The sequence below is a fragment of the Parus major genome, chromosome 2 (assembly GCF_001522545.3).
Source record: "Parus major isolate Abel chromosome 2, Parus_major1.1, whole genome shotgun sequence".
In the NCBI taxonomy this organism is placed as follows: Eukaryota; Metazoa; Chordata; class Aves; order Passeriformes; family Paridae; genus Parus; species Parus major.
In genome coordinates, this window is record NC_031769.1 from 86,173,770 (window position 1) to 86,189,839 (window position 16,070).

The window sequence follows — 16,070 nt, forward strand, 5'->3', positions numbered from 1 at the left end:
AGCAATGCTGTCCAGCAGCAGAAAGGCAGATGGAGCTCTGATGAAGCTCTAGATTGTGATCTTGGGAAGTACAAGGCCACAGAGTCCTACTCCAGAGACCTGAGGGCACTGGTCGGCCTTAATGGATCTTAACCAGCCCCGAGACCTTCACATATTGTGTGGCATTCATGGAAATCTGGCCTGTCCCAGTCTGAGTCAGCACAGAGCCATCTCAGAAGCACTCTGATAAATGGTGTGGTTTAACTGCAGACTAGATAAACTAACCAAGAATAATAGAGAGATATATATGGACATCCTTCAAGACCATTAGCCTATCCTAATTCATATCCATGTGATAATCAAAGAATATTTTGTTTTGCAGACTTGATGTGACTGAGGTAAAGCACAGAATTATATAAAAATTATATAAAAACCTTGCCTGGTCTAGTATATTTCTCATTAGATTTAGTTTACAGACAATGAAAGCTGATACCACTCCAGATCAATTCTAGCAATTTACTTTTAATTTTGATGTCTATGTCCAAACATTCAAAAATAAACTGAAAGGATTTGTAACAAGTAGGTAACAAATCTGACTAAATCTGTGGAAGAAAACTGAGAAAATCACTTCAGCTTATGCTCCAACTACACACAAAGACAAAAGAAACTAGCACAAACTGTTTGCTGTCATGGAGAGAATTCTGTACACTCAGGAGAGAGGTGCAGAAGCATCACTGACAGACAGCATCACAACCACCTGCCCTGTATGCCTGCTTCTCAAGTCTGTTTTAGAAAAATGTTCTCCCAAAACAGCAGGTTCTACTGAAAGATTAAAGACTGGAATCTGTTAGTGTTTTGGAGTCTTCCACCAAGTGTTCACAAACCACAACACAGACTTGGACAGCCCCAGCTGGAAGTGTTCCACATTCATCAGGTGCTCTGCATCACTGCAGAGTCAGCCACACTGCCTTGTCCAGTTACTGAACTGGCATTCCTGTCATTGCCACTATTAGAAACTGAAGCAGTGAGTGCTACAGGATGTTCTACAGCTTTTGGGACCCTCCATCTGTGACCAATAATTTTTGTTCTTGGCTACAATCCACAGCCACAGGTCAGCAAAATCCACAGTCCCAAAGTGATCATAATCCAGAGGAACAAGAGAGATTCAGGAAGGGGAAACTGAGTCACAGAGGAAAGTCACAGCTTTTTCAAGGGGAAAAGAGTGTTTCTAACAGTAGTAGAAAAGGAAACACTTAGCATCATCAAAATATTGACCAGTCACCCTCCTTTCCCACATCCAGCATATTGAAAATAAGGCTTGTCCCTATTTTCTTCTTCATGAAAACTTGTTAAAATATTAAGAAGTACAAAAGGAAAAAGACTCCCAGATATCACACTATGAGGCTAATTGACTGGTTTGAACTGCTCATTTTTCCACATCCCTCTCATCTTAAGAAGTCACAGCAGTAATATCAAAAGCAGCAGCTGAAAAAGCCTGATCAATGAGCCCTTTAAAGAAAATTCAGATAGATACAGCAGAGGCAGTCATAATGAACCAAGGCCCTACAAGTCCCCAACCCAATACCTGCTGAAACATCCAGGAATCTAGTTCTTGATGTGTAGAAGAAACAAAGGTATTTTTATTATTTGTTGTTCAGCTTGCTTCCTACCTGCCCCCCAGCACTGTTGAAATCCTTTGTCTCGAGTCATACATGATCCTGACTCTCCCAAAAAAATCCAGCCAGAAGGCTGCCTTTCATAGAGGTGAGAATCTCAGTGTCAGAATCAGTGCATCCTGACACACTGCTGCTGGTCAGGCCCACTCTGGGAAACACAGTTCTGGCCATGTTTTTCCCCTATTTTTCTACTTGGAGCAATTGCTTTCATGAAAGCCTATTTCACTTCTACACAATCTTCTTCATGTCTTCCCTCCATTGTCTTCTCACTCCTTGCATCACAACCCAATTTAGAAACTGGTCAATTCTGAGAAGTTCAGATACAAACATGGTTTACCAGGACAATTCACTGAAGACTGGTCCTGGCACTCATCTTCCCAGAGAACCCTGGTCCCCACCATAGCTATTAGCACCTGCAGGAGGCACAGGGTGTCCTCACACATCAGTCTTGCTGTACCCATGCTGTAAATCCAGTGCTTCCCAACGTGCCAGATACACTTTGTGCAACCACACAGCCTCAAAATGGTTCAACTGGCTGCAGAGCACGGCTGGGAAAGGCTGTTCCATACAGACCTTCTTTACTCGAAGGGGTCTTTGTACCCCTTAAGAGATCAGATATAAAGGACTTAAACAACTTGGAAGATCACTGAAAGAGACATGGGAGAAAAGGGGCATTTTATTTCTTTTGCTTCCATCCATTCCCAGAGATGACAGTAATTCATTTGCACACGTTAAAAAAAAATAGAATTCAAAGATTTATCTTAAAAATTCTTCCCCCTCAATTACTCTGTAATTGTTCTTGTAAGCAGAAACAAAATCATGATGGAAGCAAGCAAATTCCAAGTTAATAAACGTGGACAGTCCCTCAATTATGAATTCTTGTGAAACACAGGAGTTGGGCTGGGAGGGTATCCATGTTCTGGCATCACAGGACAGAGAATTGGAACAAAGAATGCAACAGTAGAAATGGAGATATCTAAATCTTAAGAGACCCTATAAAATATGAAGCTCACAAGGAGCTGTTAACCATAGAAAGCCTTCTTTTTATTAAGATGATTTAGAGATTTAGAATAAGAGACAAAGAAAGGACACTTCTGGATAGAAAACGAATAAGCATTAGCTCCCAATAGCCAAAAATAACTGTCAAATACCCAAACCAACCACAGAATACACTGCACACAACTGGTTTCTACAAAGATCTATGAAATGCTTCCTTGTGGCAACTGAACTTCAATAGTATGGTCTCCCAAGATTTTATTATTGCTATTACTAACCTCAGCTAAAGCCTTCAAAGGCCTCCTGTTTTGCTAGAAAACACAGATGGTAGTAAAAGTAACTAAAAACCCAGCAAGCTTTGCATTTTCTCTAAACCACTGCAGAGACCTCCTACATCAGAGTGACACCCTTCAATCACTCCAAGCTCAACTTCTCTGTTTAAGTTATGTAACAGCTAGAATAAGAAATTGTTTTCTTGAATTATAATATTTCTACTTCTAGAGTTAATAGCAAGTAACTCAAAATGCAACAGTACGCCAAGATTTTAGAATAAACTATTAGATGATTATCTACATCCTTTCATCCTTCTGCATCCTTCTACATTCTTCTGATAGGTATCTTCAAAGAGCACAAGACACAAACTAATGCAGAGTTCACTGAATAGGCAACACAGCATTTTCTGCATTACTGCTGCCATCTTGTTTTTTACAGCTTTATGTAGGGTTTTTGTATTAAAAATAAGCTGTTCAAACAAAGTATTTTCTCTTTCAAAGCAGATAAACTCTAATCACGATTTTGTTTTCTAAATCACAGCTATCAACACTGCTTGTCCCAACTCTTTGGCAAAGTTACACAACTGCAGGAAACACATAGTGCATGCAAAAGCAGCTGGCCTTGAAGCACACAGAAGCAATCTCCACTATTCAAAGACTATTTTGTGCTCCCTTACTTGTAATGGTGGCTTAAAGATGTTTAGCCCTTAACAACACATACTAAAGACAAAAGCTTAGAGCCTCAAAGGGGTTTGCACACGACTTTAATCTCCCAGGCCCCCACTTGCCATCATGTGTCTGGGCTGGCACTAAGCAGAAGCCCACAGAGGCTACACATTAATTGCTGTGAAAACGAAGAGAGCAGGTCACAAGTTCAAAAGACGAAGGAAGGCTGTTAAAGCATGGAACCTTTTGGCACTGGGTGCTGGAGAAGATAAAAGCTTGTGCATTGAAGGTCTCTAAGCTCTACTCTCTGCCCAGCTTGAGACAGACAAAAAACCACAAGAGCCAAGTAAGAGCTTTTGGCCTTACACTTCAGTGAAGGTAAAGAACTTTGCCCTCAACACTCCTCTTAATACGGGAAAGCCCTGCAACCAGAGTTGGCTTTCTTCTGACCCCCCTAGCAGCTGTTCAGAGTCTTTATCCCTCTTGTAACTATAGATACATCATGCACTTCCCTCCTTAACAGAACAAAGAAACAGTACACAAACAAAGCTAAAACACTTGCATGTATAGGCACATTCTGCCATCAACACCAGTGAGACAGCTACATACAAAAGACATAGCTACTCACATCTACATCTTTCTTATCAGTCAAAAGAGCCCTTCAGTTTTGCAAACATACAAGAAAATGAGTTTTCCCAGCTTCCTCAGCCTGGCTTTTGGCTGATCTGCCCTCATTCTTGCTGAGAAAGGATATTTCACTCTCCTTTTCTGCTTCTCTTCCTTCAAAACGTTATGGAACTCCTTGCTAGGTAACTCTTCCTAGCTGTCAAATTCCCAGTTGGATGATCAGGCAATCAGTGACAACATAATGCGTTTTCCCCATTATAAGGAGGCTCTGCACTATTAGCTGTGGTCCTCATAATCAGATCCATCATAAAAGTACACACAATTTACTTATTAGAAATTTTATCAGGAGCATACCTAAACTACCGAAAAATCCCAAACCCATCATGGACATACTTCATTCAAAACATCAGTTTTCAGTGATATTAACTTAAATTAATTTAGACATCAGGATAATGTTTAAATAGATTAATACCACTTCTCCCCAAACCTACAGATTCCCTTCTTCTAGTATCAAGTCATTACAGTAAATGGATAGGCTTCCTGTTTGTTGTTTAAAGTGACTGGTAAAACACAGATGATAATGCAGCTGCTTCAACACTGATCCATCCTTTGACCCAAGCTTGTTAGAGTAGAAAGCTGAGAATTCTGGAATGATGAACTTTAAACCTACACTTTCCAGGATGTCAATATTGCAGCTACATTTTCTCATTATTTTTCTACATTATCCCAGAAAAGACATCTTCTGTTGCTTCATGAAAAAAACATTTATGAACTGACCAGAGAGCACTAAAAAAACTACTTATTTTCCAAATACACTGTGGATAGAAAATACGCATATGTTTTTGTCAAACTTCCTGTTCACACAGAGTGAGCAGACAAAGGAGAAGATTAAATACATGTCAATACAATGTAATCATACTGCTGTAGTCTTTTAACCCTATCCTACTAATATATCTATTTTGATCTGTAAATATTTTTTTTAGATTTATTTATTTTAACTGTAGATACCGGAGGTCCTTATATAAGGAAGAGAAAGAGAACATTTAGCTAAAATTTTTTGCTCTTGCAAATTAATCCAAACCTACAAAGTAACACAATGTGTGCATGGAATAGCAGAGAAAGAAAATTTACAAGAAATGCTTGCTTTCAAAACGTTTCAATACCATGAGTCTACTAACCATAAAGCACATTTTTCTTTACCCACATTCACTGGTTTTTTTTTTAACTTGTATGCAATCAAGTCACATGCATGGACTTTATGTGCACAAACCAAATGTGGCATCACTTGTTTCAGCAATATATCCCACAATGCCAACATCCCTCCAAGGAACTGCACCAGCAACACAAACTACCACAAAACATAAAAATCAACTGAAGTTATACTCACTGTTATTTGGGAAGCATCCATGAATTGCAGACCAAAGTAATCTGTTTCTACAAGGTCCAAATGATACACAATCTGGTCAAACAACTCCTGTCCCTTTGCATTTTTCTGTAAAAGAAAAAGAAAATGTGTTTTTTTAAACTGGTCAGTGTGGGTTTGTTTGGGTGTGCTTCTTTTCAAGTTCAAATGTATGAGAAGAGATACACAAAGGAAAATAATATCAAAATAGTAATTCTATTTATTCTGGAGAATTGCATTGACATTTCTTTTTATTTTCTTCACGAAACAGAGTGGCATGCTGTTCTTGTATGCAGCTATTCCAACAGCATCAGATTTCACTCTCAAAGAAAACTTTCAAAATTTATCATAACTGAAAATACGCAAGAAAAAGGGAAGGCTTGTGCCCTACAAGTGTCCTAAGTCAGAGAGCCATCATTTTGTACCCCAGGAAGTCAGATTCTCCCAGAAAATCTTGCTTAACACTGTCTGAAATCTGCTGGCTATCAACAGCAACTGCAGTCACACAGTGTCACACCACCACTGAAGCTGCAAAACAAATTCTGGACAGCCTGAATACTCCAAGAGCACTGTGAAGAAAATTAATGGGATTTGATAAGAATCATTTATATTGCCAATTCCCATCATAATTACAGCCTTTAAATGAGGAAACAAACAAGGGCCAAAAAAGCTGTAAATCTTACTTAGCATGCTAAAACCCATGCTATGGACTACAGGTGAGGGTGGAAAACTTAGCAATTCTTAAAGGTAGGCTGCATTGGCCTGGGTACTTATTTTGAGGTTAAGGCAATAATTTAGATACTCAATCTTCAACACTAGAAAACCCAAGTTTGAAGATTACAGATGGGGTAAAAGAAAAAGGCAGTAACAAACCAACTTTTCATGCAAACCCTGTTCAGTTACTTGGGGAAGAAAGTTTTCAAGTTCTTGAGCAAAATCACCCCTTGGCCAAAAATACATGAGATGATCATAAATGTGAGTCAGAGACTGAAGCTGTACTTTATACAGTGAAGTACTGATCAGGATCCACTTGCATGCCTGCTGTCCCTCTTACAACATTAAGGATTTTTTTAAATTTTTTATTTTTTGAAAATAACGTATTAGGCATTTTCACTTTACCCCAAAATGTAACAAAATTCACAGAGTTAAACATTCAGTCCCTTTAGTTCAGGCATCTGCACAAAGGCAGCATCAATCATAACATGCAGATCTCCTAAAAACAGTTTTCTTCAGCAATAGACAAGATGATGAGTTACACTTCTATTTTACGAAGAAGGTCAAGCAAGCTCAGGTATAGGTAGAAAATTTTATTTAAGTTGTATTTTTTGAGGTTTTTTTAAACTAACAAAACGGAAGAATAGAAATTGAATCGTATCAAATTTCAAGAGAAGAATTAGGAGCTACATTAAAACAAGCTGCATAAAAGCTTAATACCAACATTAATTTGTCATTGTAAGATACTGTTTCATTATTTTGAAGGGGGGAAGAGGTGGATAATAGACATTCTTAACCAAAGTTCAACATTCTGTTAAAGGCAGATGAGAATACAATGGGTTCTTGAAACAGCACATTGCTAAGAAATCATCATCTTTACTTATACAGTAATTGTTATAAACGGAACAAAAATTATCCAGAACATATTTTCTCATAATGAGTAAAATCAGCCCTCGTTAAAAGAAGCCAAACCAAAGCACAACAAAATTTAAACAGATTTTGCTTAAGTGAGGGAGGAGAAAACCCTCAAAAGCAATAAAAAGAGAAAAAGCAGAACATGAAAAATTCAAAACATAGGAAGAATGCACCTGATGTCCTACTCTGCTCATGGTTGCTTGCTTTATGGCACTAACTACCAGTGTATGTTTATCTTCCACTGCCACACATGGAATAGAAACCAGAGAGAGCACGCCCCACCTTCTGTACCCAAGTAGTAGTTAATGTTTAACATGTGTTACACGCAGAACGGATCTGTGCTGCACAGCTAGACCATAAAATGTAATATTACATACATAGCTCAGGAGATGGTAACATTTAACTTGTCACTAAATGAGCTTTCCCAGTAAATTGTACCACTTAAATGATAAAGCTGCAGCAGCCAACAAATTGCTGACAAAAAACTTTCTTTGAGATGTTGTGCTACAGGGGGAGATAAAAATGATTAATTCCTTTCCTCTACTAACAGTAAAGGATGACCTGTTATTCTTTCTTCTGCCTCGTCACTGACTGACAATCCAGCAGGTCAGATTGTGGATTGATAAATTAACGTGTGCTGAATGAAATGGGTGGAATAGGAAAAACAGAAAGCTTTTTCCTTTGGCATTAGATATATGTGGTAATGGTCTCTAAAGCAAAAAATGTCTGTATTACAATAAACTTTTTGATTTTCGCCATCTTTTTCTTCTCCCCTCCTTCTAGACAAAACAGTAGCTAAAAACATGTTTCCCTTTCAAAATCTGATACCACATAAAGACTAGAAAATTATTTTGTACAGTAAAATTTTAATAGTAGATCTAATAATCTGGAATTTAATAAATCACTCTCTCTCTACAGACCTTTGACTTGTGCTTATTTCCTGAAGATACACCTAAAAACCCCCAACCATAAACTAAAAATATTTTACAGTCATACCTTGCTATGGTTCAGAAGTATCAGATGTAAATGGCCAGCATAACTTATACAAAATGAAGTACACAGCACCAACTACTATGCATATACTAGTATACAGAGTTCCTATTTTGTTAGTATGGAAGTTACTATAATTTGGAACAGCGATATAAGAAAAGTTGAAAAACCTTGTGTTAGCTTGTTTTTTTTTGTTGGGTTTTTTTGTCTTGCTTTCTGTTTTGATAGGGTTTTCTTTTTGGTTTGTGAGTTTGTATTTGTGTTTGTTTTGTTTTGAAACATCAAATAAAGCACTGCCAGTTTCTGATGAAGCGTTCCTTGGAACTCAGGAGAACTTGTGTGGGCACCATGAAACCTCACAGGCAAGCACTGGGAGGGTGGGCATGAAATTTTCAGCTTACAAACAAACCTACAGCTTCAACCTAAGGCAAAACTGAATTACTATGAGGCAGGCACTTAATGAAACACAAAGACTGAATTACACTTGCAGGCTGGGAACCTCCCTGATAATGTGCAATCACTGAGAAAAAGGAAAAAAAGTTTCTCATGTCAGTCATCCCTGTTCCACCTAACAGTTATGTGACTTTTGTCCACTCTGATTCATTAAAGCCATAATCAAATAGACCCCTGTATCATCTCCCTTGGGATCATGAATCACACTCGGAGAGAATTCTTATGTCAAATGAGGACTCACTGCAAATCCTACCAGAACTCCAACTGGGATGGGTATAATGCACCTTGCACAGCCACAGTGACAGCTGCATGGCCCACATTTCAAGTAGGCTACATTTTTGGCTGCCAGAGAGTTCCCAGTTTCAGGGAATCTATGGAAATTTTTGCCAGCTAAAACATGACAAAACAAAGATTAACTTCCTTAATTAGAAACTCTTCCAGACTTGACAGGGAAATAGGCAAGAGGTTTTAATGTGTTTCTGGTAGACATGAAGGAAAGAGAAAATTGCTCACTTCACACCAACTGGCCCTGTCTAAACAAGCTGATTAGTGTTGATTTTAGCTATTCCAGAGCTATTTTCAAAGGTTTTTGCCAAAGGGCATGAAAAGTGGACGTACAAGCCAGAAAAGACCCATTTTAGTGCAGACACAGTGCAAGGATGCCATTGATCACTCCTAGAGTACATACAAGCAAAGCTGGGGAGCTCCTGCCCACACATTCCCCAAACCCAAGTGCAGTTACTTGAACCCAAGCGGAGAGGCTGAAATTCTTGAGTCATATTAGAGAGCTCAGACTACAGGGCTACAAATAAACTATTAACAGACTGTAGAAACAGTTGAAACACTGCTTGGGAAAACAACCTGTCAAAAAGGCCAAGAGGTGCATGAAATAGCCTGCCAGCTGACAAAATGACAACCAAAATTAAGGAAAATAAGCTATTGCCGAGAGAAAAGTCAAAGGCAGTTAACTTTCCAATCAAAGCCAATGTGTCCCAAACTGAATAGTGAGTAGCAACAGCAACGGGTAGGTAGCGCACATTTTCTGCTTTGAAAGAAAGCACAGTATTATGTATTTTGCGATATGCTAAATATTTTTGCAGAGTGCTTGAGAGTCTCATGGTCACTGATTTCAGGTCTGAGCTTCTAGTAAATTCTTAAAAGCACCTTTGTAGCTAGCAAGTCTCACCTCCACAGGCCTGATACTGCCCTGCTCTGATGGCACCAGCATTTCCTCTCCTTGGCATCTCCTAGAAAACAGAGTAGCTCTGTATGTCCTCTTACACCTGAACTGTTATTAACTCAATTTTCAAACCTAAAGCTCATTTTCAAACCTAAGGCTTTATCTGCTGGCCATACTGCTTAGCAGTGAGAATTCACTTTGCCTTTTAACACTCACTGGCAGTGCTGTCTCCAAGTGTTTCAGACAGGCTAAACATGCATAAAAGCCATCTGTGCTTCTAATTAGCCAGGACTCCTGGTGCTCAGTTATCATCTGTCCTTTAACTTGCTTTCTTCTGGATAGTCAAGCCCTCAGTTGCTCAAACACACTCAGCTGTACTGAAAGCAAACAGTAGTTCCATAATTTTAAGCACAAAAATGAAACTCTTCTACATTGTTATAAATCAAGGGTATCTAACAGCTTTAGCCAAGTACACGTTGGAGGCCTTGGCTGGGCTTGCAAAAGCTGCACTGAAAACCCTGTTTATCCATCCCAGCACTGCTGCTAGAGGCAGTATTGCCAAAGTATTGTCCACTGCCACCCAGAGAGGACACTGTGGCAGGGGCCAGCTGCAAACCAGCCATCACCTTGGTGCCTGTCCCACCCTCCTCCAGGGACCTAATGAGCAGATTCGTGAGAGTGGGCAAAGAGTTGCATATTTTTGTGCATGAAATCATGCAAATAATACGTTATTTTCATAAAATCAGAGCAAATTGAAGAAAAGGAAGTTATTTACTAACACAACATACTTCCATGAGGCTGGCTAACTTGCTTAGGCCGCAATGAAGATGTCTGGTTATTTTCTTACCAGCCTGGCTTAAATTTTCAGTTCTGGCTACAAGCTCACTTGAAACTGTGACACTGTTCAAATAACCATTAAGCCTCTCACCCTGTCATGGCAGTAACACCAGTACTGCTTCAGAGCCTGCTACTGCATGCAAATGATGTTTAAATGTAGTACAGACCATAGAAACAAGCAGCTTTACTGAATGTGGCCAGAAGAAAATGCAAGTGATGACGCACGTGAACTTTTATCTGAAGGAGAACAAAATTCATTTTAGTTCCTTAGAAAAATTAGCTGAAAATAAGAGTCAAAATACCCTTAACTTTCCCCTGCATAAAAAAATCAAACCAACAAAAATGCCAAACGCATACACACACCACCAAGCCCTCAGCCCTTCATCAGCAGACAAAAACAACCCATGAATGGTATTTACTTATTATAACCTTGAAAGAACAAACATTTTGCTCCCAGTCATTTCTGTCAAGGCACCAAACTAAAATTGCTATTTCCTGAGCAGAAGTGGCTTAGAAGCAAAGTTAAAGAACCCCTTGAAAAATGACAAAACACCAAAGCAAAAAGAACCCAAAACTCCCACAAATAATAAACTGAATCAACAAACCAAACTGCTTCCTTCAAATCATTCTCTAAGCCTATGGTAAAGTCTCAAAAACTAGGACTCCCACAAGTCACATCCCACTAAGGGGATAGAGGGAACCTCATAAGCACACAACCACTTAAGAATATTCTCTCCGTGGGCAGATTGGCCAACAGTGCAAGCAAGCTGGGTTCCTGCCACCAAGATGCCAATGAGAATTTGTAGGCAGTCATTAAGGAAAAAAAAATCCCCTTACAGTGAGTTATAGGAACTCTCCCTATTGCTGCACAGCAGCATTTCTTAACAGAAGCCAGACTTTCATCTCTCCACCAGCTACTAGCAAGAAGATTCAGTGTTCACTGGAGGAGAAGCCTGAACGAGGACAAATAAATAGATCAGCACATTTTATATGTATCAAGTCTCTGCATAAACCCAAGTGGCATTGGGCTTCTAGTCAGATCACAGTGTATTTACCATGCTAGTGTGGCACTGGAAAAGTCTCTTGCACTGCCTTATGCTTTCTACCTGTTATATAACAGCAGTCACTTGTCAATAAAAAATAAAACAAATTAAAAAACGGCCCAACAACAAAAAAGTAACAATAAAAAAAAATAAAGCAAAAAAAAAAAAAATCCAAACTATTATTAAGAACTAAGGGTGGGGAATGTTAATATGCTATTTTCAGGCTCTGCAATACGAAGAAAAGATTTTTCATTATTTATAAAGTACAGACTCATTAAGATAAATCAAAGTTTGAATTGGCAGCACAGCATTGTAGAGATTATAGACATTAGAGCAGAGAGGGAATTACCTTAGATACAGAGAGGGAATTATCTTAGATGCAAACAATCTCTAAAGAATCCAAAGTCATGCCAAGTAACCATTGGAGAGATTCCTATGTATAGTAACACAAACATAAAGTAGATCCAGTAAAGTCAGGTGAGATTTGAAGGGAGAGCACAGGGTTTTCCCTTGCTACTTCACACATCCCTTCTTCTAGTCACTCACTTCCTTCCCCACCTCTCAATCATATTCTGTCTCTTCCTCAACTGGACAAGTGAACCAAACATATAAAATGATCTGAACAATGCTAACTTTTTCTGAAAGCCCCTTTTGCACAGTTGTTTCTGAAACAGGCACTTTCACGAGCTGACTTTTACAGTACAGCCCTTCAAAAACTGATTATAATAGCATATCCAGAGGCTCAGAATCCTGGTTTTGTTGCTGAAAAAAAGAGCAAGAAACTACCATGTCTCAAAACCTACATTATCTGGAAGGGATAATTTCACCATTTGCTAGTTATTTTCAGAGAAGATAGGGCTGTCTTAGGCTGGACACAGCTGGTTTTAGTCATCTCCACAGCAGACCCACTGCCCCACTGGTGGTGGGGGGTAGGAAGTGGGTACAGAAGTGGATTTGAATTAGGGAAAGAGTCAGCTGTATCTTGACCCACGAGCCTTTAAATTCCCATTTTTTCCTCCATATTTTCTACCCCCGTCCTGCAGACTGAATGAAGGGGCTGGGTAGGAGCCTGGGTGATGGTTAAGGCTAACCCAGTGCAGTGGTGAAACCTTTATGCAGGGTAATTTCACGTTTCCATCAGTCATCCAAAGGGCATGCTGTCTTTGAAAAGCCTTTAATCTCTCGAAAAGTCACATGAAGGTCAGGCAGGTACTACCATGGTGGGTGCCCTATACATGCAATTACTATTGTCAACATTATTACCAGCAGTGACATTTTAATTTTATTGGACTCAGATAAGGGTGAAGTTCTGCTCCTTGTCCCTATCACCTACAAGTACTACGGGCAACACAGACCTCTTCCCATGAGAAAAACACTGTCAGCACTTCTAAATGGGATCCTCAGGCAACAGATAAAAACAACCATCAGCCAGAACAAAGCAGTAAAAAAAATCCTTACTTGCAACTTTGTGTTCTCGTAGTTGGTCTGGACTCCTATTATTTCAGGAACTAACAGGTTACCCCATCACAATTACACACTCAGAGGCACAATTAAAGAAAGGGTTACTTGTGTGTAAAGAAGATTCCTTTTCACCCCTAGAATGCCAGCTCCCTCTCCTGACCCACTTGAAATATTACACACCCCTCAAACACAAAGAGGAGGAAACATGAAGTAGCTAGGATAAGGAGAACAAAAACCTATGCTGAGACTCCTTAACCTACTTGATTTCACTCAAAATATAATTTACAGTTCTGCATTCCCAGAGGAAGAGGTATTATTTGATAAGGCTAAGTTATGGGCATTGAAGTGGAAGCCACGAATTTAAGGTGATACCATCAAACAGAACACAATGTTGTACTTTAGGCTTCCCTTGCCCATTGCCCTCCTGCACAAATCACGATGGGATAGAGGTGCCATTTTGCTGGAGAGCTAGAGAAAATTCTAGGTCATGAATTTAAACTGTATTTGAGAAATAACATGGAACACTGGCATAAGATGGCATTAAAACGAACAAGGAGAAACAGGAAAGTGCTATCAGAAGAAAATCCCAAGAGGGTTTAGCAAAGACTCTGCACTTTCTTAGGCTAATACAGTACCAAAGTTTCAAGTGACATCTTTGCTTCCTTATACACCTGCATTTGAATGCTCCAGGACTAGAAACAGTTTTAAACAGATTCAATTGTACAAACAGAATTTTCCATTTAGACACATCCTTCATATACAATTCACACATATGGGTGCCTGACTCAACTACTTCCAACTTTTTAAACTTGTTTTTAAATAGAACACATTTATGACTGTCTACAATAAAGCAGTTTACCAAAAAGGCTCTACTGGCAGCCTTGCTTCTTGCAGCATAAATGGAGGTGAGATCAGCAGTAGTAATGGCCAGACAGACAACAACACAAGTAGCTGTACTTGACATAAATTGAGGCTGCAGGGCTCCCGCTCTCCCAGCCAGACAAGTCACAGGTCCCGTTCCTGACTCCTGCCCAAGAGGTTTCTCAGGGTTGCTGAATGCCTCCTAAAGAACTGGCTACGGGGAGAAGTTACATCAATTAAACATCACTACTAATTCAAGCTAACAGGGCTTTCAAACCCCCTCCCCACACAAACTGACCACACAGCACAGCCTGGCATGAGCCTGGAAGGACAAAAACTGCTTCCTAACGCTGGTAGCCAGAAAAGGAGGATGCCACGAAGCTGTGCTGTGGCTGGAAGGCAAAACCTAGGACAGCTGCTCTAGGAACTGGTATCTTACACAATGACTTATAGATTGTCACTTTTGGGTGCACAAAACAAAATCACCAGCACCACCACCATAAAAGCAAAAAGGTGCAGATTCCTTTAGTAGTATCACATCATGTGTGCTGCATGAATTTACTTTTATTTATGTCTGGATAAAATAAAAAGTTCCTTAGAACCACCCCTCTCCTCCAACATAAAATTGCACATAATGCCCACATAACTCACAGTCAATTATTTCTATGTCTTTTTTTAAAATTAAATAACATATACTATTTGTATATAGTAAATGGCACTTTTCATAGCACAAAATTAATTCCACATGCATGCTATCATTAGTATTAATAACCTACATTAATTACCTTGTAATGTGCTAAACCTTCCATATGAATCATATTTATTATTAATCACCCTAACAGTTACAGTCAGTAAAAGAAGTTCAAAGATGTGAAACAGAAGCAGTGACCAAAAAAGGAGTTTGGAACTTGAGGACAAAGCTCTAATATGTTTTTTTCCGCAGAAGCTCTATGAATTTAAAAATGCAAAGAAACTTTTTGAAGTTATTTATTCAGACAGCCAACTGACTTCACTCTTTGTTCTTTCATACATTAAGTCATAGGATAGGACCTCTCCAAAGAATCAACCCCAATTATTTGCCAGAAATCCAGAGATTCAGAAAAATCAGTAAACCCTCTTAAACTGCAGACTTATAATCAGCAGATTTAAATTAAACAGAGGAAGATCAGGGAAATTTGTCAGTAAAAGTATTTCATTTAGTAGACAGCCAGAAAGACGTAATTATTTTTAAACACAAACATAATTAGAGAAGTATATGGAATTAAAGATGATCACTACAAATTACATTTCTTTCAACAAAGACAGAATATGCAAGAGGAAGAGCCATGTGGTTTTTATTTTAAAAAACTTCATTAGAACAATCATAAAAAAGAATGAACAGCAGTTCAAGCTAATAGAAAACACCTCTCAGATGATGCTACTGCTCAGTTAAAACCAGTGGCAGACTTAGGTTTATTATGACAAAGTTTAGCCATCTGATCTTCTCACAGCTGCAAAGGAATTACAAGATAAATTCTCATCATGCTATAGTACTTCTTGCTCTCGTAAAAATATTCTGATCTGAAGGACAAGCGAACACCTTATTGTACTGAAACAGGCATGGCAGCACAACGTTCTGTTAATCTTCAATCTAAAAGATGGACTCATGTGGGGTTTTTTAGTGAACAAACTTAGAAGTTCTGAGTGTTACTATGAGAACCCAGAAACAACAGGTTTTAGCCAAAAAATGTTTGTTAATATTTCATGGCTACCAACAGATCATCCAATCCTGTTAGGTAAGAGGTTGAAAAAATAAAAGCTCTCCTTATTAACAAAGTCTATGACCCCAGAGTCAGTATGCAGAAAACCACAGTATTCATCAGAACCCTGAAAAGCGATGTTTTCAAAGAAGAGGGAAAAGAAGAACTGTTGCAGCCAGCAACTTCAGGATCTTGTCCAGGGAAGCAGCAGGATTTTGGGGACCAGCATCAAACACCAACGAGACGGGTTCTCGTTCAT

The 16,070-nt window shown here is 39.0% G+C and overlaps 1 protein-coding gene across 3 annotated transcripts in view; it reads right to left on the reverse strand.

The window, feature by feature from the left end:
* EPB41L4B (erythrocyte membrane protein band 4.1 like 4B) overlaps nucleotides 1-16,070 on the reverse strand; it is a 168,278-nt gene that overhangs the window by 111,872 nt on the left and 40,336 nt on the right. For all 3 annotated transcript variants that reach the window (XM_033512170.1, XM_015618467.3, XM_015618468.3), the window contains exon 2: nucleotides 5,604-5,708. In XM_033512170.1, coding sequence (XP_033368061.1) covers nucleotides 5,604-5,708 — 105 coding nt within the window. The remainder of the gene's footprint in view (nucleotides 1-5,603; nucleotides 5,709-16,070) is intronic.